Below are 20,129 nucleotides of genomic sequence, written 5' to 3' on the forward strand. Positions count from 1 at the left end.
AGGAAAGAACTGAAGGAAATTAAAAAGCAGAATCTGGAACTTATGAATAAACTGAAAGAAGAACATTTGAAATCAGAAAAATATGTGAATGATTTTTGTTTTTTTGAAAATGTACCATTGTTTGTTATAGTGCAACTAATATATAATATATGTTTTCTGAAAATGTAGGCCTTCCATTGTTGATATAACCCAATTAATATGTGAATGATTTGTACTGTTTGCTGAAAAGGTACCATTGTTATAACCCAATTATTTGTGTGATTTCTTTAACTGTTTTTACTTGAATGTTAAATGTATAAAACACTGTTTTGCCTTGACAAATTGTGTTGTGGTGCAGTTCATCATATGGTGTGACACCATGTCATTTGGTGTGACATTCACATTTGTGAGAAATGTCTTTCTGAGAGAAATCAATTTGTTACTGATAAATCATAATAATGTCAATAGAGCACAAAGGAAATAGTATTAGCAAAAGTCTCAGGCATTTTGATAAGACTATTACAAGGTTTATCAGAATTAATTTAAAATACTTTGAAAGATTGAGGAGATATTCTGTATTCCGCATGATGATTTAGAAGAATAATGCAAAAAACGAGGAAATGTTCAATATCAAAACAGTCATAATAAAAAAAATATATGGTGAAGTGATTAAAATAAGAAAGAAAATACTCATTTTCATTTTATATAAAATAGCTTTCACGTCAAACAATATGACAATTTTGGGTACTGATACAGCAAATTGTTAGAGATTTAGAGATCGTAAAAATGTAACATATATCACTCGTTTATTTTGTGCCAACCAGTCCAGACAATCAATACTTATGAGAAGAGTTCAAGGATTACATTCAGATTTCACATGGTAATGAGTGTGACAAGGTGTCTAATGTCAATGTATTAAACTACTAAATATACAAAAGTATCACTTTTTAAAATAAAATGTAATAAAGTAAAAGGTTTTTTTTTTTTTATATCTTGCTATCCTGTGATGAACTAGATACAGTTATTTATCATCAATTGCACTAAAAGATACAGCATCACATCATAGTTTTTCTACTCTGGAGAATTACACTGTGGCACTGATGTCATTAAGTAAGACAACATAAGACTCTTTGAGCCTCTACTCTTAGTACTAGCACTGGTAATGTGGACTGAAAGAAAATAGGAGGAAACAAATACAGATAATTCTCAACAAATTCAGTAAGTACAGGGAAACTACTGCAGACATGTCTAGTAACATGTTATATTAGGCTTACACTGTTTGATTTTCCATAAAACAGAAATTTGTCATGTCAGATCTGTTTGCTTGACAAAAGGAAAAACAGATTTCTTAGGTACTGACTTATTGAGAGTAGAATGGAGAACCGTACTGATTCCTTTTATTTCAATCTCACCATGTTTGTGAACATTGGAGACTACCGCTATCCAGCCTTTTTCTTTTGCTTCCTGCTTTACACCTTTATTGTTTATGCTAACCTTGTAATAATAACAGTTATATCTCGAGAAAGGTCACTGCATGAGCCAATGTATATTTTCATTGCTCTATTGTCTGTAAATTCTTTGTATGGTTCGACAGGCTTCTTCCCCAGATTCCTAACAGATCTTTTGTCTGTTGGTCATTTGATTTCTTATTCTGCTTGTTTCACTCAGATCTACATTATTTACACATATGCTGCCAATGAAATGACAATTCTTGGCATTATGGCATATGATAGATATGTTGCTATATGTAATCCTTTACATTACCATAGAAAGATGACTTCTAAAACTGTTTTAAAGTTGTCAGCACTGGCTTGGATTTTTCCAGCCTTTGGTCTCATAGTATGCATTTCTTTGTCAGCCAGGCTACCTTTATGTGGTAATGAGATACAAAAAATGTTTTGTGCCAACTGGAATGTTGTAAAATTGTCATGTGTTGCTACTGATGCAAACAATATTTATGGTCTTTGGCTTACTATAACTACAGTTTTCCTTCCCCTTTCTTTTGTCTTATTTTCCTATTTGAAAATTGTAACTGTTTGCTGGAGAAGCTCTGCAGAATTCAAAGGGAAAGTATTACACAGCTGTTTGCCACACATTGTCTCATTTGTGATTTATTCTATCACTGGATTCTGTGATATTGCCCTGAGTCGGTATGATATTGAAGAGATAAATCCATTTGTGGCAGGTATTCTTTCACTGGAGTTTGTTGTCATTCCTCCCATTTTGAATCCCTTAGTATATGGCCTTAAATTACCAGAGATAAGAAGGCACATTTTACAGATGTTATCTCTGCATAGCATAGTTTCTTGAATGTGACAGCATGCACGGCATAATATTTGCCTGAACTCTTGATTGAACTCTTACCGTTTACTGAAACATGGAAGTCAACTACATACATTCCATTGTGTTTCTAATTTGCTCTGACAAGACCGCTAAAAGAGAATGCAGGTTTATCACTGTAAGTCATTACAACATAGAAAACAATCCTTGCTCTGGAATAATCCATGTCAATTTAATTACCGTGCTCACTGCCTAATAAGCGTTAAATTAGAGTATAATTTATTTCATTCAAATTCACCTATTTTGAATCACATAATTATATTTGTTTCACTAAATAATGTTGAATTAAATAATAATAAAGTAATCATTTCATTTTAGATTGTAATAAAATCAAGCCTTAGAAAATGGAATTGTTCTTTGTTTACTTTGGTACCTAAATATTTACAATGAAAAGTTGTTGTATGCTTAAATTAACAATGTTAAAGTCCTAGACATTGCTTTCTTGCAAAAAAAAGAAGAAAAAATGGCATAGTGCAGGTTATGAAATAATGAACAAGTGTTGAACATCATACAGTTATTAATCCTGTAAACATTAACCTTTTGTATTTGTCAGCGTAATTTGAATGGCACAATCCTCCATATAAGGATTTTACAGAGTGCTGCTTCATCAATCAATGAGATGGAAGAAATAAAATTGAAGTTTGACGTCTGATTGTTAATAAAGATCCTCTTATGCCTATGAGCTTCTGAGTCAATCTGTTGGTGTCGATTTCATCATCAACAACACTATTTTTGATTGTTTTAAAACCCTGCCACTGTTATGGCTAAATACATTTGTATTGATAATAAACCAATACATTCACCTTAATTTTCAAACAAATATGTTCTTAATGAAATATTGGATGCCAATAGAGATTTTGTTGACATGTGATTCATTAATTTCAAAATATTGGGATGTAGGCAGAAATCATTGTTATGCACAACTATTGTCTGCAATACCCATATCATGGAGGAAAATTATTTTTTCCTTGCTTAAAAAATTATGAATGGATTATGAACTGGAAAATTAACTCTTACCATGTGTCATTGCTTTCTCTCTTCACTAAATTTCACTAAATATCACTTCTCCTCATTTTCAAGTTAAACGATATTTTTGATATTCCTCCTCCTTGGTTGAAATTGTTTCACTTTATTTATAAATCATTGTGTTCTACTTATTTATTGAGTTGAGACTATTTAACAAAATACTTACCAACAAGAAAAATGCTTAAAATATTGAAAATAGGGGATGATAATAGTTGTAGATTTTGTTGCGATGAAGAGGGGGACAGTTTGGTGTTGTCCTGTTGTAGCATATTTTTTTGCAGCAGATTGGCTGGCAGAAAAAGCAATCTTTTTGCCTTGACCCCCCATTAATAGCCTATAATTTGGGGTTTCCAAGAGGATAAAAACATGCTACTGAATATTATTATAGTACTTGGCAAAATGTATATACTGAATTCTCCTGAAAAGCTGCTGGTAAGATCCCTCATTTCAAATCTGAAAGATGATTAATTATCTTTAAGAAAAAAAAATACAATGAAAAAAATAAGTAATTGGGATATTCTGATGCTGACAAAAAAAACTGGGATGCAGAGGCTGCAGTGTCTTAAGTTAACCATATAATAATTTTATTTTTGACCTGAACTATCATAGACATTTTCTTGCCTTTATGTTAAATATATGTTTTGAATTGTATGTATGTGTATATTTATGTATGTTCTGTTTGTAATTGTCTTTGTAATGTTTAAGTTTGATATATAAAAAAATACTAATAAAAATAACAGGCACCAAATGTACAGCAACTCAACCTTGGCAAGAAAAAGCAACATCATTTTTGCATATCTTCTGTGTAATCTTGTAGTTCTACCCTGATTTTGTTAACCCACGAGTTCAACTTCATTGTGATAGACCCTGTTGGGAAGGGCATGCCATCTAATGAAGCAAAACAAAAGGGGACACATTGCACACACGGGTACTATGGAAACTGCCAGTTAGGCTTGGGCAGTCTTTTTTTGTCACTATTTATCATGCTTTGGAAATTACTTTTGTGTAAGAAAGCATAAAATAAAACATCAGAAAACTGAAATGAGGAAGAAACTGGTAGAGTTAGGTAACGAGCAAGAATGCCTCTTTGTACTAAACTGGAGTGGAGAAGGAAAACAGGTGGACAGGGATTACAGTGGAGCATAATGATTGTTTTCATCCCCCATTGTAGAACCAGTGGCGTCACCAGGGATTTCATGCCTTGTGTTCCCATTATCTCTAATGAAGACCAGGCATCTCCCAGGTGACAATGCTATGGATGGCTATCTAACTATAGCATTTTTTTCCCTTTCTCTTCTCTATTGTGGTTTTAAATGGAGAATTCATCACATGTCCTATCACAGACAACCTTCACCTTAATGGGGGCCATGGACTGTATAACATTTGTTATTTCAGAAGTGAAATTATTAACTACCTCATTAGGAAGAGTTTAGTCCCTCTTTCCTGGGGGTTATCAACAACAATCAACCAACAATAATCACACAGTCAAAGCCAATACAGATCATAGAAAGCAGTTCAGCAAAGATCATTCAAACAGTTTCGACAGTATTTATCTGGCCTGTAAATATTTATCACAAAACAAGGTCTCTATAGGGGGAGGACTGGAGGGCCACATAGTCAAAAGAAGCAACATTTCCAAAACATAGTTGCTTACATTGGAGTTAATCATAAAGCACAACTGTAACTCCTCCTCTCCTTTGATCTCTAGCCTTGCCAACAAATCTAAGATTGGGAGGGTTGACTTTTGCAGTTATTTTGGTCTAACCAAGTTTCAATTGAGAACATAAAATCAAGATTGCACCCAATTATAAAATGGATTTCAAATGAGTTCCCTACCAGTGATCATGTTTAGTAAAGCCAGCTTCAGGGTCGTAGGAGCCTCATCTGCTAACATCTTTCAGACAGGCTGTAGTTAACAAGGAATGGATGCTTAATTTGATACATTTTTAATACACATAACTGTCTCGTGTTTCTTACCCATACCCTTTCTTCTATTACATATTAGCAAAATATTTGCTGACAATTTAGAACCATTTTGAACATATTTTCCAAAACAATACCATAAAAATCTCATGACTCCAATGGTCTCAAAATGTCAATACATTTTCACCTAAAGCTCATGACCATAGGTGAGGGTAGGAACGAAGATCGACCAGTAAATCGAGAGCTTCGCCTTTCGGCTTAGCTCCTTCTTCACCACGACGGACCGATACAGCGACTGCATGACTGCGGACGCTGCACCGATCCGTCTGTCAGCCTCACACTCCATCTTCCCCTCATTCGTGAACAAGAACCCAAGATACTTGAACTCCTCCACGTGGGGCAAGGACTCCCCACCGACCCGGAGAGTGCAAGCCACCTTTTTTCCGGTCGAGAAAAGGAGGCCAACGCACACCGGGAACAGGTCCGACTTATTGCAGGCAATGCGAACCAGACTCCTGCTCCGGTCGTACAAGGACTGGACCGCCCTTAGCAAAGGGCCCCAAACCCCATACTCTCGGAGCACCCCCCACAGGACGCCACGAGGGACATGGTCGAACGCCTTCTTAGTGTAGAGTGTACACTAAGAGTGGTCCAGTGTTCCAGGGCCAAGACGAAAACGGCATTGTTCCTCTTGGATCCGAGGTTCGACTAACGGCCGGATCCTCCTCTCCAGTACTCTGGAATAGACTTTCCAAGGGAGACTGAGGAGTGTCATTCCCCGGTAGTTGGAACATGTGCACATATGGACATCCCTGTGCTCGAACATGGTGTTTGTTATGGACAAACTGGCTGGAACAGAAGTCCAATAACAGAACACAACTCTGGTTCAGATGAGGGAGGCCATTCATCCCAATCACCCCCCTCCAAGTCTCACTGTTGTTGCCCATGTGAGCGTTGAAGTCCACCAGTAGAACAATGGAGTCCCCAGTCGGAGCACTGTCCAGCACCCCTCCCAGGGACTCCAAGAAGGCCAGGTACTCAGCACTGCTGTTCGGGCCGTAGGCCGAGACGACAGTGAGATCCTCTCGTTCACCAGGGTTAACTCCAACACCTGGCAGCTGAGCTGTGGAGCTATGAGCAAGCCCACACCTCTCACCGCGGGCAACTCCAGAGAAGTGAAGAGTCCAGCCCCTCTCGAGGAGCTGGGTTCCAGAGCCCAAGCAGTGCATGGAGGTGAGCCCGACTATACCTAGCCGGTACCTCTCAACATCCCGCACAAGCTCAGGCTCCCCCCGTGAGGTGACCAAAAGCCTGAAGCTGCGTCCGGGGATTGAGTCGCCGAGGCCCCTGCTGTCAACTGCCACCCGATCCACAAAGCAGCCGACCCCTACGGCTTCCTCTGGGGGTGGTGATTCCACAGGAGGACGAGCCCGTGTCGTCCTCATTGTATAATTTAATATATTAGATTCAAGACCAAGCAATTACATAACATATATAGGCTATAAACATTAGAAAACGCCAACATTAGAATATACTCTAAAAAATAGAATGATTTTGCTAAAAATAACTGCTCATTGTACTTCAATGTGTATGTTCACAACTTACTTCTAAACCATCATATTCTAACCCCAATACCTCCTGCTACCTTCTCCATCTCCTTTTCAACTCCACTGTTTTACACGGGGGTGTCGCCAGGTCATTTTTACCGGGGCTCGAATGTTTTGAGGATAGCCCCGATTTTTTTTTTTTTTTTTTTTTTTTTTCAAAAGTCTTGGTTACATAAAAGTCAGTCAAATATGGAAAAGGTCTCTGTTAGGTGTGTCTGCGTGCGTGCGCGTGTCTGTATGCGTATGCGGAGCAATGTCTGATTGTCAGTGCTGAGTGATTAACATTACTTCAGCGTATCAGACAGCGACTCAAATTTCAGCGGGAGATGGTGGTAATATTTACAAACTTTGGAGATGGCAGACAGGGGACAAGCAAAACAATTATTTTTTAGGATTTTTCCAAAAGAGACGAAACGGTAAGCAAAGCTGTGAGCTTGTGTGGTAACGTCTCAGTGCTGACTAAACCTCCCTGTTGATTTATATGAAGAATCTTATTCGACTGTCAGTCTTTATGAGGATTTGAATGGAGGTGCATTTAAGCTAGAGGTCGTCTGATCCAACAGCAATCTTCCTTTGTCTTTTAGCAACATTTTTCACCTAAATCAGATATTCATAATATAAGCTGAAACTCACTAATTTTACCATAAAGTGTGTAGGCACTGTGAAGTTGTTCCTCCTAAAAATTGGCAGATGCTCTACTACAAGTGTAATAATCCATCTGAATTTTAAACTGGTTTTTAAGAGAAATGTATTTGAAAAACAGGATAAACTACTGGGTAGCCGAAAGATAATGAAAATGCCTCATATCAAGAAGATATAACAGCGTTTCTTTTATATAAGATTAAGTTTACAACCTGTAATAAGTTCTACTTTAAGCCTTCACAATTCAGTTTTCATTACATTAATAAATGCACGTTTTATGCTAATTCAGTTATTAAGGCTTTAATCTTAGTAATGTTTTTACAGATTGATGACAAGTCAGTAAATATAATTTCAGCATCTTGCTGAAATACAAATAACACAAAAATGAATCTTTGTTTATCTGAGAGATTAAAAAAAAGTATAGCATTTTCTACTTTTTGAAAATAACACATCACTGCCCCCATTTTAGTTTAATATAGTATGTGTTACTATTAAAGGAAACATTGTGCTCAAAACATAGGACAGGCTGGATGTTATATATGACAGGATGAACAAAAGATACAACAACACAGCAGAGAAGCTGAGGCCTGTAGTAAGAAGTGAGTTTAACATATTCAGGGTCTCTTTGGGAGATATGAATCTTAGCGAAAGTTCAGTAAGGAAGACTTAAGTGATCCACAATCAGGTTTCTCAGTCACCCTTTTTTCACGCTATCTCATTTCCGCTGTCATTCTCGAGCTGTCAGTTTGGGCCGTCCGTGGGTTAATCAGCTGTTTTGTCACCGGACCTCATCTAACCAATGGCGCAGCGTTCCTCCTTCGTTTTCAGCCTATCATCGTTCTAGCCCTAGTTCTTTCAAGCTGGCTTCATGCGCCCCTCCACCTCCCCATCACCGCCATCTTCAGAAGCAGAGTCAACTCCTATCAATTCTTCTCCAACTCGGTCTCATCAAATCATCAGTCCTGGACTCCATGGGGGGATCTATCCTAATGACGAGCAGGACTTCATCACTAAATCGCATCTTCCACCCCATAGAGTCCAAGCGCCAAAACTTTGTCAAATCTCATTCTGTCCATCCCTTTTTCACTGTAATAAATTCATTCTTAATATCACTTGTCTCTCCTGATTGAACTGACTTCACGAACCCTCAAATTAGAGATCGTGCTTCAACTTAAATGCTCTGGCACTTTTCCAGGATGCAAGATATCAGTAAACAATAATCATTAACTTAACAGACTATAGTTTAATGCTAAATCATGCAGAACTCATGAAGTGTCCTCCCCTCTCTCGATCAGCTCCTGGAGCTCCATGATCTAAAGATCTGATTGGTCAGTGGGTGGAGATTTTTACAGGCTGATCTCTTATCTCAATCATAACCTGCTCCCGAGCAGGTTATCAGACCGTTATAATTGATCGTGCAGCATGAGTTACCTTGGTGATATATCCAGATAACAAGTGAACGACCATCGTATGACTGAAAACCCAGAGTTAACCTTGAAGTGACCTTGCTGACCTCAAATCCTGCTTCGTAGTACAGGCCCAATAACAGAGAAGAACAACACAAGATACTTAGATTGGAAATAAGGTGCAAATGTTTATAAACAATGTATCAAACTAGAGCATAGATTTTGTTTTGTTTTTTTCATTCGAGGGACATTTATCCATGTCTGGGCTAAGCCCCCAATCTCCTCAAACTCTAGAAACGCCCCTGGTTTTACACTTGCTTTTTTTTTTCTTTTTTGTACTTTCCCCAGATCTCAGGCAACACACAGAAGTATCGAGCTGAGGATGTAGTAGGTTGTGGTTTTGGGTATTACCAGACGTTCCTCCCTCAAATCTGATGGATCAAATGATTTTTTTGATCTGCACCAGCACAGCTTACAGTGTCAAACCTGTGTTTATGATGAACAATCTGGGAAGAAAGTAAACAAAAAAGACTTAATAGGATTCAGGATATAACATCAACAAGTCACACTCACACACACACACACACACACACACACACATATATATATATATATATATATATATATATAAAACAGAACCTTAATATTATACATCATGTATGTCGCCGCCAAAAGAGCATTGAATACTTGCGGCAAATAGGTCAATCCTTACCCAAGTGCAGGGCGACCATACACAGCATTTGGGTAAGACCTGGGAGAACTAGTATCCTAGGAGGATGTTGTGGAGGAAGTGGTTATACTGGTGGATGTCACGCGCGTTGTAAAGTTCCCCTGACCACTACTGGCCGGACGTGAGAACTACATCGTTTTCACTCACGCAGATGGAGGCAAGACCTGCAGTGTAGACGATTTGTACTTCAGATCCAGAGTGGGGTCGTTTGCTGCGTTTCTAGGTTGCGTTCTCGTAGGAACGGGGCCCCAGAATGCTCTGCCACACCTAACACATAGGTGTGAAGTTTGGGGTGGATAAAAGCCGTACCCCACTGTTCTTTCTCTTTCCACACGTTGACCTCTGGCATCCGGAGGTACCCCTCTGCATCCTGTTCCACAGCATGCTCTTCTTTGTTTAAACGTTCGTGTTGAAACGTGTTGAAGTAAACTATTATCGAGTTGTGCATGAGTTCCAGACTGTGATCCAGCCTTTCAGACTTGCTGTTTCTGTCTCTCCCCTTTTACACACAAATACACACCGAATACACACACACGCACCTTTCGGCAGACGCACACACATAGAGATCTGAAGTCATTTCAGACGAAGATGAGACAGAGTGAACTCGGTCTTTGTTAAATAATTTCTGTTATAATTTAAAGAGCAGTTGTTTGTGGGAACAAAGGGAGACGCCGACTATAAGAAACATGAGGGTAATGAGCAACAGGTGGAAACAATCAGGGATCAGGAGAGACATCAGGTTGGTGACACAAGAGGAAGGGCAAGTGACCTGAAACGAGAGGAGTATTACTTTTCAAAATAAAACATGAAATTCACAAGACCGACAAAACATGACAAGACACCCCTCACCGCTGTGTGACAAGGAAATAATAAAACAGAACTCGAAACTCTAAGATAAAACATAAAACAAAACCATACCATGACAGTTTAGTAGTTTTTGTAGTTCATTTTATTCAAGATGGTGTGACAAAGGCCAAAATTTGTTGGGTGAGGTCATCACCTCTACCTTGCTTGGATCAGTGGACACACCCATGCCAGAAATCCCATGCCCCAGGTAGCAAACCTCTTGTTGAAAGAATGCACATTTGGAGTTTTTTTTGCTTCAAGACCTTCCTGCTGCAGGTGCCCCAGCACCACTTCTAACCTGTCCAGATGTTGCTCGACTGTGGAGGAGAAAACCACAATGTCATTCATATAGAGCTGCAAAAATTGGCATTGCTGGTCACCAAAGATCCGTTGCATCAGTCTCTGAGTCAGAAACCAACTGGAGCGCTGCTGTGGCCTCACCAGATGGCACCTCAGTGACGCTTGCAGGCAAGCTGATGACATTGACCTCATCCAAAGTGCCAACAACAGTACGAGGATAGAGCAACTTATCTGTTGAACCCACATTCATGATTGGGATGTCTCTCAACCCAAAACAAAGCAGGAAAGGCAAGCACTCTGGCAGGAAGGCCAGAGTCCAAGGGCCAAGAGAGCCACAGACCCAGGTGCTCTGAATTGGACTTCCCAATTTCTCTGAGAACAAGGAAGAGAGTGCCAATTAGGCAGATATCATTGTGCTCCTGACTACAGGTAAGGCAGTAGCCCACAACATACACTTGGCTCCTATATACATATATAGATCTGCTGCTATGAGGTGTCTTACACATAGCTATTACAGCCACACAGACCAAAAAGAATTACCCTGAGATGGAAGACAGCTTTAAAATAATAAATCATTAGTTCATGACAATTCATCCTAAAAACACCCATGGCCAGCTAATGGGAAGAACAGGAAGACATAGAGATCTATTTAGATGAAAATGAGCCGAATTAATGTCTGTCAACTTGAACCTAGGTTGACATAATTTGTCAAACCCATGAGTCTGACGTGGGTGAATAGCCATCCTGATAAGAAAAACTCTATAAGCAGACTTCTTTCTCCTCCTTTCCTCTGGATCTCTGACTACCTCACGTGCAGGCCTCAGTACGTCAGGCTGATGGACATCACATCTGACACTGTGGTCAGCAGCACTGGAGCCCCCCAGGGCACAGTGCTGGTCCCTGTCCTCTTCACCCTGTACACCTCGGACTTCTACTACAACTCTGAGCTGTGTCACATACAGAAGTACGCCGATGACACAGCCATCGTCGGGTGCATCAGGGATGGCAGGGAGGAGGAGTATCGGACACTGGTGGGGGACTTTGCTGCATGGTGTCACACAAACCAGCTACAGCTCAACACCTCTAAGACCAAGGAGCTGGTCATTGACTTTGGGAGGTCCAGACAGAGGATGCAACCTGTTCTGTTAGAGGGAGCTGAAGTACAGGCTGTGGACTCCTACAAATACCTTGGGCTGTGGCTAGACAATAAACTGGACTTGACAACACACACCAACCACCTGTACGGGAAGACACAAAGCAGGATGTACTTCCAAGGGAGACTGCGGTCTTTTAACATCTGCAGCAAATTGCTGTGGATGTTTTACCAGTCCGTGGTTTCCAGCGTCCTTTTTTAAACCGTGGTATGCTGGGGGGGCAGCATATCCAAACAGCACACATCCAGACTGGACAAACTGATCAGGCAGGCCGGTTCTGTGGTCGGCATGAAGCTGGACTCTCTGGTGTCGGTGGCAGAGAGGAAGACACTGGACAAACTGCTGGATATTATGGACAATACCAGCCACCCTCTGCACACCGTCATCAGTAAACAGAGGAGCCGGTTCAGTGAGAGACTGCTCCTTCCCAAGTGTAGGACCAACAGATTTAAGAACTCCTTTTTCCATCATGCCATCACGCTCGACAACTCTTCACTTGGGGGGAGGAGGACTAGAGTACATGGGACAGAGGGGTAGGAGTAGGACAGTCTTTTCCTTCTGCCCTCACTGTGCAATAACACATGGACACTTTTACTTGTATGTGCAATAATACCAAAGTGCAATAATCGCAATAATAATCATTGTCTATAGCCATATATATATATTTTTTTTCTTCTTCCATGCATATTTTTTACGTTGTTTCCAACGGAAGAGTGTTCTATTATTTATTATAATATATTATAAATATTTGAAACCTGATACAGTTTATTGTATATGCTGCTGGAACCTAAATTCAGTCATCCCAAAAGGATCAATAAGTTCAGTCTAAGTCTAAAGTAAATCACTAGTGGCCATCGTAGTGTTTTTTTCTTTGCCAGCTGATATTGGAAAGCTGCTTGTTAGAGTTTTTGACCCCTTCTTTTACTTGTCAAGTATAACCAATCACAATGTTGAATGCACATGAGCATCACATTTTTTCCCTTTTGTGGGTATATAGAACCTTAGGGCAGTGTTGACCTTAAGCACAAAGTTGGGAGAATAGATTGCCAAGGGTGTTTTATGGTTTTGCATAGGGTTGTCACTACTTTGGTTCCTAGAGGTAGCATCCATTCCTCTTCACTGAGGGAAACATTGAAGAATGTGGAAACCCCTTGATACAGCAGCAAATTGTGGATGATGCCAGCTGAGTTTGCTTGGCAGAACTGTTTAAAGCCCCACTTAACTGGCGTGTTGACAACACAACATATTGGCTTGAGTGGTGTGATTGGATGGTATCTGGAGACACTGGTGATGAGGCATTTCAAAGAGGGGTCGGATTTTGTAAAATCGGTCTGGATCCTCACCGATGTGCTAATTATCACTGAAATGAATGTACCTGCATAACAACTGGAATCTCTTCCTTGGCATGATGTCAGCGCTTATGTTAAAACAGGACTTATGATGCCAGTAATTCTTCAGTGATGGGAAGTTGACAACTCTAACTACTGTAGACAAGGATTGCTAAGAAATCCTCCATTTCTTCAGGGATAGTCTTAATTGGATCTCACAACTCCTGAGCAGAGTACAAATTTGTATGATAAGCAATATGTTCAATAATTTCATCAGTAAAGGAACGGTGGGGTTTACAGCCTCAGGGGGTTCAAATCTTGAATCTGGAACCTTGAAGTCCTCAATGTCTTCATGCTTCCAGATTCTTCTTCTGTTATTGTTTGGGCCTAAGGGGACACTTGGGTCAGGAGAGTCCTCTGTCTCCTCCAAAGAAACAGTTGTTAAAGTTTGTTTACCTTTTTTGCTCTCCATGCATACAAGGTTGTTGTGTAGATGGTCTGCTTGTTGAAGGAGACTCTTCTTCATCCAGGGATTCAAAAGAACTGTCATCAGTACCCTCTGCTTGTGTGGGCTGATAATCAGGATCCTCTATTGGGTTATCATTACAGTCACTCAGATCTGCATCTGAGTCTTTGGATTTTCTTGTACGACAGCCAGCTGTGTTTTGCTGTAAGATGTGTTAGTGTCCATCTTGCAGTTGTAAAACATGAAATTTTAATTGACAACTTTTATTAATGGTAGCAATTTTTGTGTTGCAGCTTGGAAATTTTTTTCAGATTATTTATGATGGGCTAATTATGCTTTGTCATTTCTGCAATAATAGATGATCTGGGGTCAACTGGATGAGAATTTATGGCAAATAGTCAATTTACATTTACACATTAGCTTAATTTATCTTCACACATAGAGACAAATCAACCATTTAGTAAAGCACGTTTTTAAACAATTATTTGATGTAGAATTTTACATTGTTCTGATATCAAGTAACATATTTATGTTCATTACATCCTCCATCACTAATACCATGTCAAAAAAACTATTCTTACCTTTTAAACATTCATCAAAAAAGTCAAAACGTCTTAAAAGATTTTCATGTTGTGACTTCCTGATGATGGAAGGAAAGAGTGACCAACCATTTACAGCCACAGTCTCATCTGGGGGACTTCTTTAGCTTTGCATACCTCTACCAAATGGTAGAAATTGCTAAATCAGTTTGTATTAAGTTATTGAACCTTTATTTAACTAGGAAGAAAAAACTCATTGAGATTAAAAATCTCTTTTTCAAGAGTGTCCTGGACAAAACAAGCAGCAACACAAGTAACAGAGTTTCAGACAGACGAGCAGCCAACAATACAAACACAAAAATACAGCCTTGGGCAATTGAAAAACACAAATAACGGATCTGAGTTTGTCAGAGTCATCCACAAACATATCAGGAAGAACATCTACAGCCAGATGTCACTGCCTCCAAGTCAGTTAACTTCCTCTTAAAAGTGTCCAACGAGAAAGGTTTGTTAAGTTTCAGTTGATTTTGTAATATGTTCGATGTAAAGGGAGCAGTAAATTTAAACACCCTTTTTCCTAGCTCTGTTCTGACTTTTGGAACAGACAATAAGAAGAGGTCCTGGGATCGAAGATTATAAATCCCTGTATTTTTCTGACTGATGAGGATCGGGAGGTATGAAGGAAGCAGACTTAAAAGAGTCTTCAAGATAAGAAAACACTAGTGTTTTAGTTTGCGTAGGGTCAAATAAGTCCATCTCATACGTTCATACAACAAACAGTGATGAGTAAGGGATTTAAAGTTAGTGATCAATGTCAACGTTCCATGATAGACAGTGTCCAGAGCATGTAAGCTTTGTAATCGAGCACAGATAAAAGTGGCAGTAACAGCTTCTTCTTTGCCTCAAATGAGAGGAATGATTTGATTCTAAAGTAGAACCCCAGTTTCAGCTTGAATATTTTTACCAGCTGCTAAATGTGAGAAGTAAAAGAAAGAGACTTAATTAAAATACCAAGGTATCTATAGCTTGAAACTGACTCGATGTGTGTACCTTGAGAGGTGGAAATCGAAAGAAGGTGAAATGATTTAGACTTTCCATTAGAAAACATATAGGTATATCCATATAACTGACAAGTTCTTTGACTTCACACATGCCAAATCCACCAGCTTCTCAACAAATGTATTCAATGTTTCACCTGTCCATGCAGGGAGCAGAGGATTAAGTCCCAACTTGTATTTATGCCAGTGGTGTGCACATGAATTGCACCCAGAAACATTGCATGTGTAGTTTCAACCAAAATATAGGCTTTGTTTGGGCTTTGTCAGTCAAAGTAACATGGTCATGATCTGTCTGTTTTTAAGATGAAACAGCAATCTATATTGGAAGTAATTGTAAACATGCCACTGCGCCATACACAGACTTAGGACGCAAGGAAACAAAAGAGACAACAACAAACTAACATAACCAAAATGAACCCAAGCTGCTCATTGTCACACACAAGAACCATTACAAATGGAACTGTGCCCTCTGCTGGGGAAACATCTAATACATACATGCGCTCGCTCTGGAAAGAATTATTGCTACAGCTACAGAATTTCCATTTACATACAGGACTTATTTTTGATTGATCATTATAGAAGTTTTTAATGGAGAATCACACAGATAGATAGATAGATAGATAGATAGATAGATAGATAGATAGATAGATAGATAGATAGATAGATAGATAGATAGATAGATAGATAGATAGATAGATAGATAGATAGATAGATAGACTTTGTTATGTGTATTCATTACACATAACAAGCTTAGTTATTTCATTTACAGTTTATTCTTGTTTTCATTGTTTTGTTTACTGTTCAATGGTGTCAATCTGTTGTTGTGTTTTGTTGTCGTGTCCACAGTCACCTTAACCCTGCTTTAATTCCCATGCTACAAGCTCATCATTTGTTGCTGCCATGAAAGGATATAATCTGATGCCAGAATAACAGCTCACTCCATTGACAGACGGACAATTGGAGGCACTTCTTTCTTCAGCAAAAGTAGAAGGCGATTCAAACACCACATTCTCTCAGTACTGCATTATTTTTTGTTATAGATATTGAATAACAAAAAAAATTGTTGTTTCAATATGAAGAGCAATTTTTCTGCAATCACAATGTTTACTCTCTCAGGGGTAAGTGGCACAAAAAACTACAGAGTCACTCTCTTTATTCTAACTTTCTTGTGTTACTGTGTGATATGGCTTGTAAATATGATCATAATTGTTGTCACCATTGCGGATAAAAAACTTCATCAACCCATGTATATCTTCCTCTGTCATTTGTGCATCAATGGACTTTATGGAACTGCTGGCTTTTACCCCAAATTTCTCAAGGATCTTTTGTCTCCATCAAACCTTATCTCATATACAGGGTGCATCCTGCAGGGTTTTGTTTTGCACTCTTCAGCTTGTACTGATTTTTCTATTTTAGCTCTAATGGCCTTTGACCGATATGTGGCTATATGTCGACCTCTGGCATACCACTCAATTATGACTAAACAAAGAACCTGTGTGCTTGTGTTTTTTGCTTGGATTGTTCCCTTCTTTCTGTTGTCCGTTGGCACAATCACAATGTCAACATCAAGGTTATGTGGCTCGCACATACCGAAGATCTACTGTATTATGTTTTTGGTTGGTAAACTAGCCTGTTCTGCTTCCTTAGCGATGATCATTATTCCAGCTTTTAACTATACTTTTTATTTTTGCCATGTTCTTTTTGTTGTTTGGTCTTATATTTATCTGATAAAAACATGCCTTCATTCACAAGAGAATAGAAGTAAGTTCATGCAAACATGTCTGCCACATTTATTCTGTTTAATTATTGTTGTTGTATCCTTGCTTTTTGACTTACTGTACATGCGATATGGCTCAAAAGAGTTACCACAAAGTTTACAGAACTTTATGTCAATAGAATTTCTTGTTATTCCTCCAATTATCAATCCACTAATATATGGTTTCAAATTAACGCAAATAAGGAACAGAGTTCAGCAAGTCTTCTGTGGAAAATTACTCAAAAGTTAGGCAAGTTGTATCGAGAGGAGAATTGTGAGCTCATTTGAAAGTGATATGTTGTACATTATCATCTCTCGAGGACGTGTGAAACACAAATGCAAAGACTGCCAATTAAAAAATGTTGAATAAATGTTGCAACATTAAGATTTAGTTATAGTTGCTAGACCTGCAATGGATGTTTTTCGTTGCATAATCTCTATTGTTTCTATATTGGCCTGTCTGTTTTTTATAAATCATTATTGTGTGAGGTTGTGCATTGTAGAGTTAAGATCAACTTTTCTGTTTAAGCATTTAAAGCAAACTTGTAGCCTACTACAAGTGTGTAAAAATAGAGAAAAATAATGACATGGTCACAAAAATAAAGCTTTGCATGTTAATGTATACTTGTGGTATGTAATAAAAACAAAAGCTGCAGTGAAAATGATTACATATTCAAAAATAATGTTGAAAATGTGTGTATATACCATACTTATCTGAAAATAAAAAAATGGAGAAACTGCTGAACAAAAGAAATCTGAGTTATCTGTTGCAAACCCATCGCCATTGGATTTAACCAAAGCAAGCCTGGATAAAGCTTGTTTAAAATTATACGTAAGGGTAATTTCTTTTTCCAAACTTAAATTTGAAAGTTGTTTATTACACATTCAATTATATATCTTAAAAACATGTTTATATTTTGTTCAAATAAAGAAGTCATTTGGACACTGTATAGCAAGAAAAGCAACAACTTCACAGTTTAGCTTCCACAAAAAGCCTTTTATTCAGGTTCAGATTCAGAGTTAATGCCACAGCTGTCGCATTCTGTAAAAGAGTCCCTGAGTCAGAATAAACTTATATCATTGAATGTGCATTAGTGCACATCATGCAAAACGTCTACGACTGTAGAAGTGATAAATAATAAAGTTGGAAAAGGCTTCATAAACATCTTCTGTGGCTACAGCCCTCTGTTTGTGGCTTTTGGTATAAGAGAGGCATCATTCAGTATTAACAGCTTCAAACCTTCGCAGATTAATTTGTGAACTGAACTATGAAGGAAAGCTCCGTTTAAAGATTTTAGCTGTAGCTTTTCATTAGTGGTACATTTGGCTGTAGCCTGAATGCATGACCTGTCATTCAAAGAGCTAATGCAAAAGAACATAAGAGCACCGTAGCCATTTCTAGAGGTGTACATAATAATTTACATTATGCACAATTTTACCCAGTCTACTTCCTGTCACATCATGCGAAAGGATGTAGGCACATATCCAAAATGTCCTTAGGACATTTGATGGACAACTGGTAAATAAGTCATTCAATTAGTTTTCTACAAAAAAAAGTACATTTATGAACATCTACAAACTTTTCAAGGTGAATGAGACATTTACCTTATGTACATGTTTTCAGGTTACAGTTAAAACTGTCACACTTAACTACACACTATATCTTTGTGGAAAAATTGTGGACACGCCATAATGAATGAGGGATGGTGTTCATGGGCCTATATGTCTCTGCTGATGGAAGGAGAAAATCTGCAAATGGGAAACAGTCAAAATACTTTTAGCTTGGACTCCATTATCTGTATGTAATACGGCCTTCTGTCCCAGAAGGGTTTTGCTTATTTAATATATGCTGTGCAAACAGAGAAACTGACACAAAATCAAATAAGTCAAGCGTAAAATGTGTGATTAAATCCTTTAATAATCTTGTGTTTAGTTGAAGAAAACATAAAAATAGCCTAAGAAAATAGAACAAAATTTAAACTGAAGTTCATTTAACTGAAGTATCATTGAGATTTTTAAAAAAGAACAAGTTAATTTTTTATGTAATTGGACTTGAAAAACACTTGAATTACGTTTGTATTTATTTTCTGAATAATAATTAAAAACAATTAAATAAAAATAAAAAAAAAAGAGGAAAAATGTTCAAATACTTGTTTTACCTCCTCAGAATTCTTCCAGTTTTGGAATAAGAGTTTTATTGACAAGATGAGAGTGGCTGCATACACATCTGCTGCTGGATGTTAGGATAACAGGTGATGAGTCTTCAAAAACACTTTTTGAGGCAAAGCTACTCAGTGTTTCATTGTCTAAACATTGAAAAATAATTACAAATAGAGCTCTTTATAGAGTAGATTACCCATTTTTTAGATGTCTGTCCAATTCTCAATATTAAACTTTAAAAAAAAGATGATTGGCAACTAATCCCAGCAAATTGCTTGCTAAAACAAAACATTTTCACTCCTTCACTACCGCATGGGCTCAGTGAGCTTCATTTTCACACAAAATTAAGCAGCAGTCTATTAAGGCTTGCATGAAATCTGTCTTCAAATAACTGTAGGAGGATGTAAACTAAATCTTGCTAGAGAGGAGTGATGATCTACACAAATATTTAACAAATGAAGCAAATTCTTTGAATACAATATATGGCAATTAATATGGAGGGGAAGAAGAGAGACAAAATATCCGCTGCATATCTTGCTACCATTATTTGCATTTGGGACCAGGAAATGTGGTTGGAAGTTATTAAATAAACTCTCTTAAATTGTGAAATGTCTTGTGAGTTGGTTGCCCTAAAATATGGCAAGGACATATTTTGGTTTGTGAACATCTTTTGGAAACTGTTTTCTCTAAAGAATGACAATGTGCAATGATTGCCAAGGATAACGTGTTGTTTTAAAAATATTATCTCCATCAACTCAAATAAATGTTTAATGCTTCATTTTGCGCTTTTATGGGAGGAAGGACGTGAATATTAAAAAGTTAAACAAAGGGTAAGAAGTGGAGGCTGTTTTTAAAGGGGTGGCAACTAA

The 20,129-nt window shown here is 38.1% G+C and overlaps 2 protein-coding genes across 2 annotated transcripts; both read left to right on the forward strand.

The window, feature by feature from the left end:
• Nucleotides 1–1,353: 1,353 nt before the first annotated feature.
• On the forward strand, nucleotides 1,354–2,289 carry LOC306832909 (olfactory receptor 51L1-like; the record flags this gene model as incomplete). Its single annotated transcript, XM_079357929.1, has 1 exon — nucleotides 1,354–2,289. One exon carries the CDS (start codon nucleotides 1,354–1,356, stop codon nucleotides 2,287–2,289), a length of 936 nt encoding a protein of 311 aa, XP_079214055.1.
• Nucleotides 2,290–16,417: 14,128 nt separating this feature from the next.
• On the forward strand, nucleotides 16,418–17,350 carry LOC306832910 (olfactory receptor 4P4-like; the record flags this gene model as incomplete). The annotated part of the gene is made up of 1 exon (XM_079357930.1): nucleotides 16,418–17,350. The coding sequence occupies one exon, from the start codon at nucleotides 16,418–16,420 to the stop codon at nucleotides 17,348–17,350; it is 933 nt and encodes a 310-aa protein (XP_079214056.1).
• Between the last annotated feature and the right edge of the window lie 2,779 nt (nucleotides 17,351–20,129).

Source organism: Symphodus melops, assembly GCF_947650265.1.
Source record: "Symphodus melops genome assembly, chromosome: 12".
NCBI classification, from domain to species: Eukaryota; Metazoa; Chordata; class Actinopteri; order Labriformes; family Labridae; genus Symphodus; species Symphodus melops.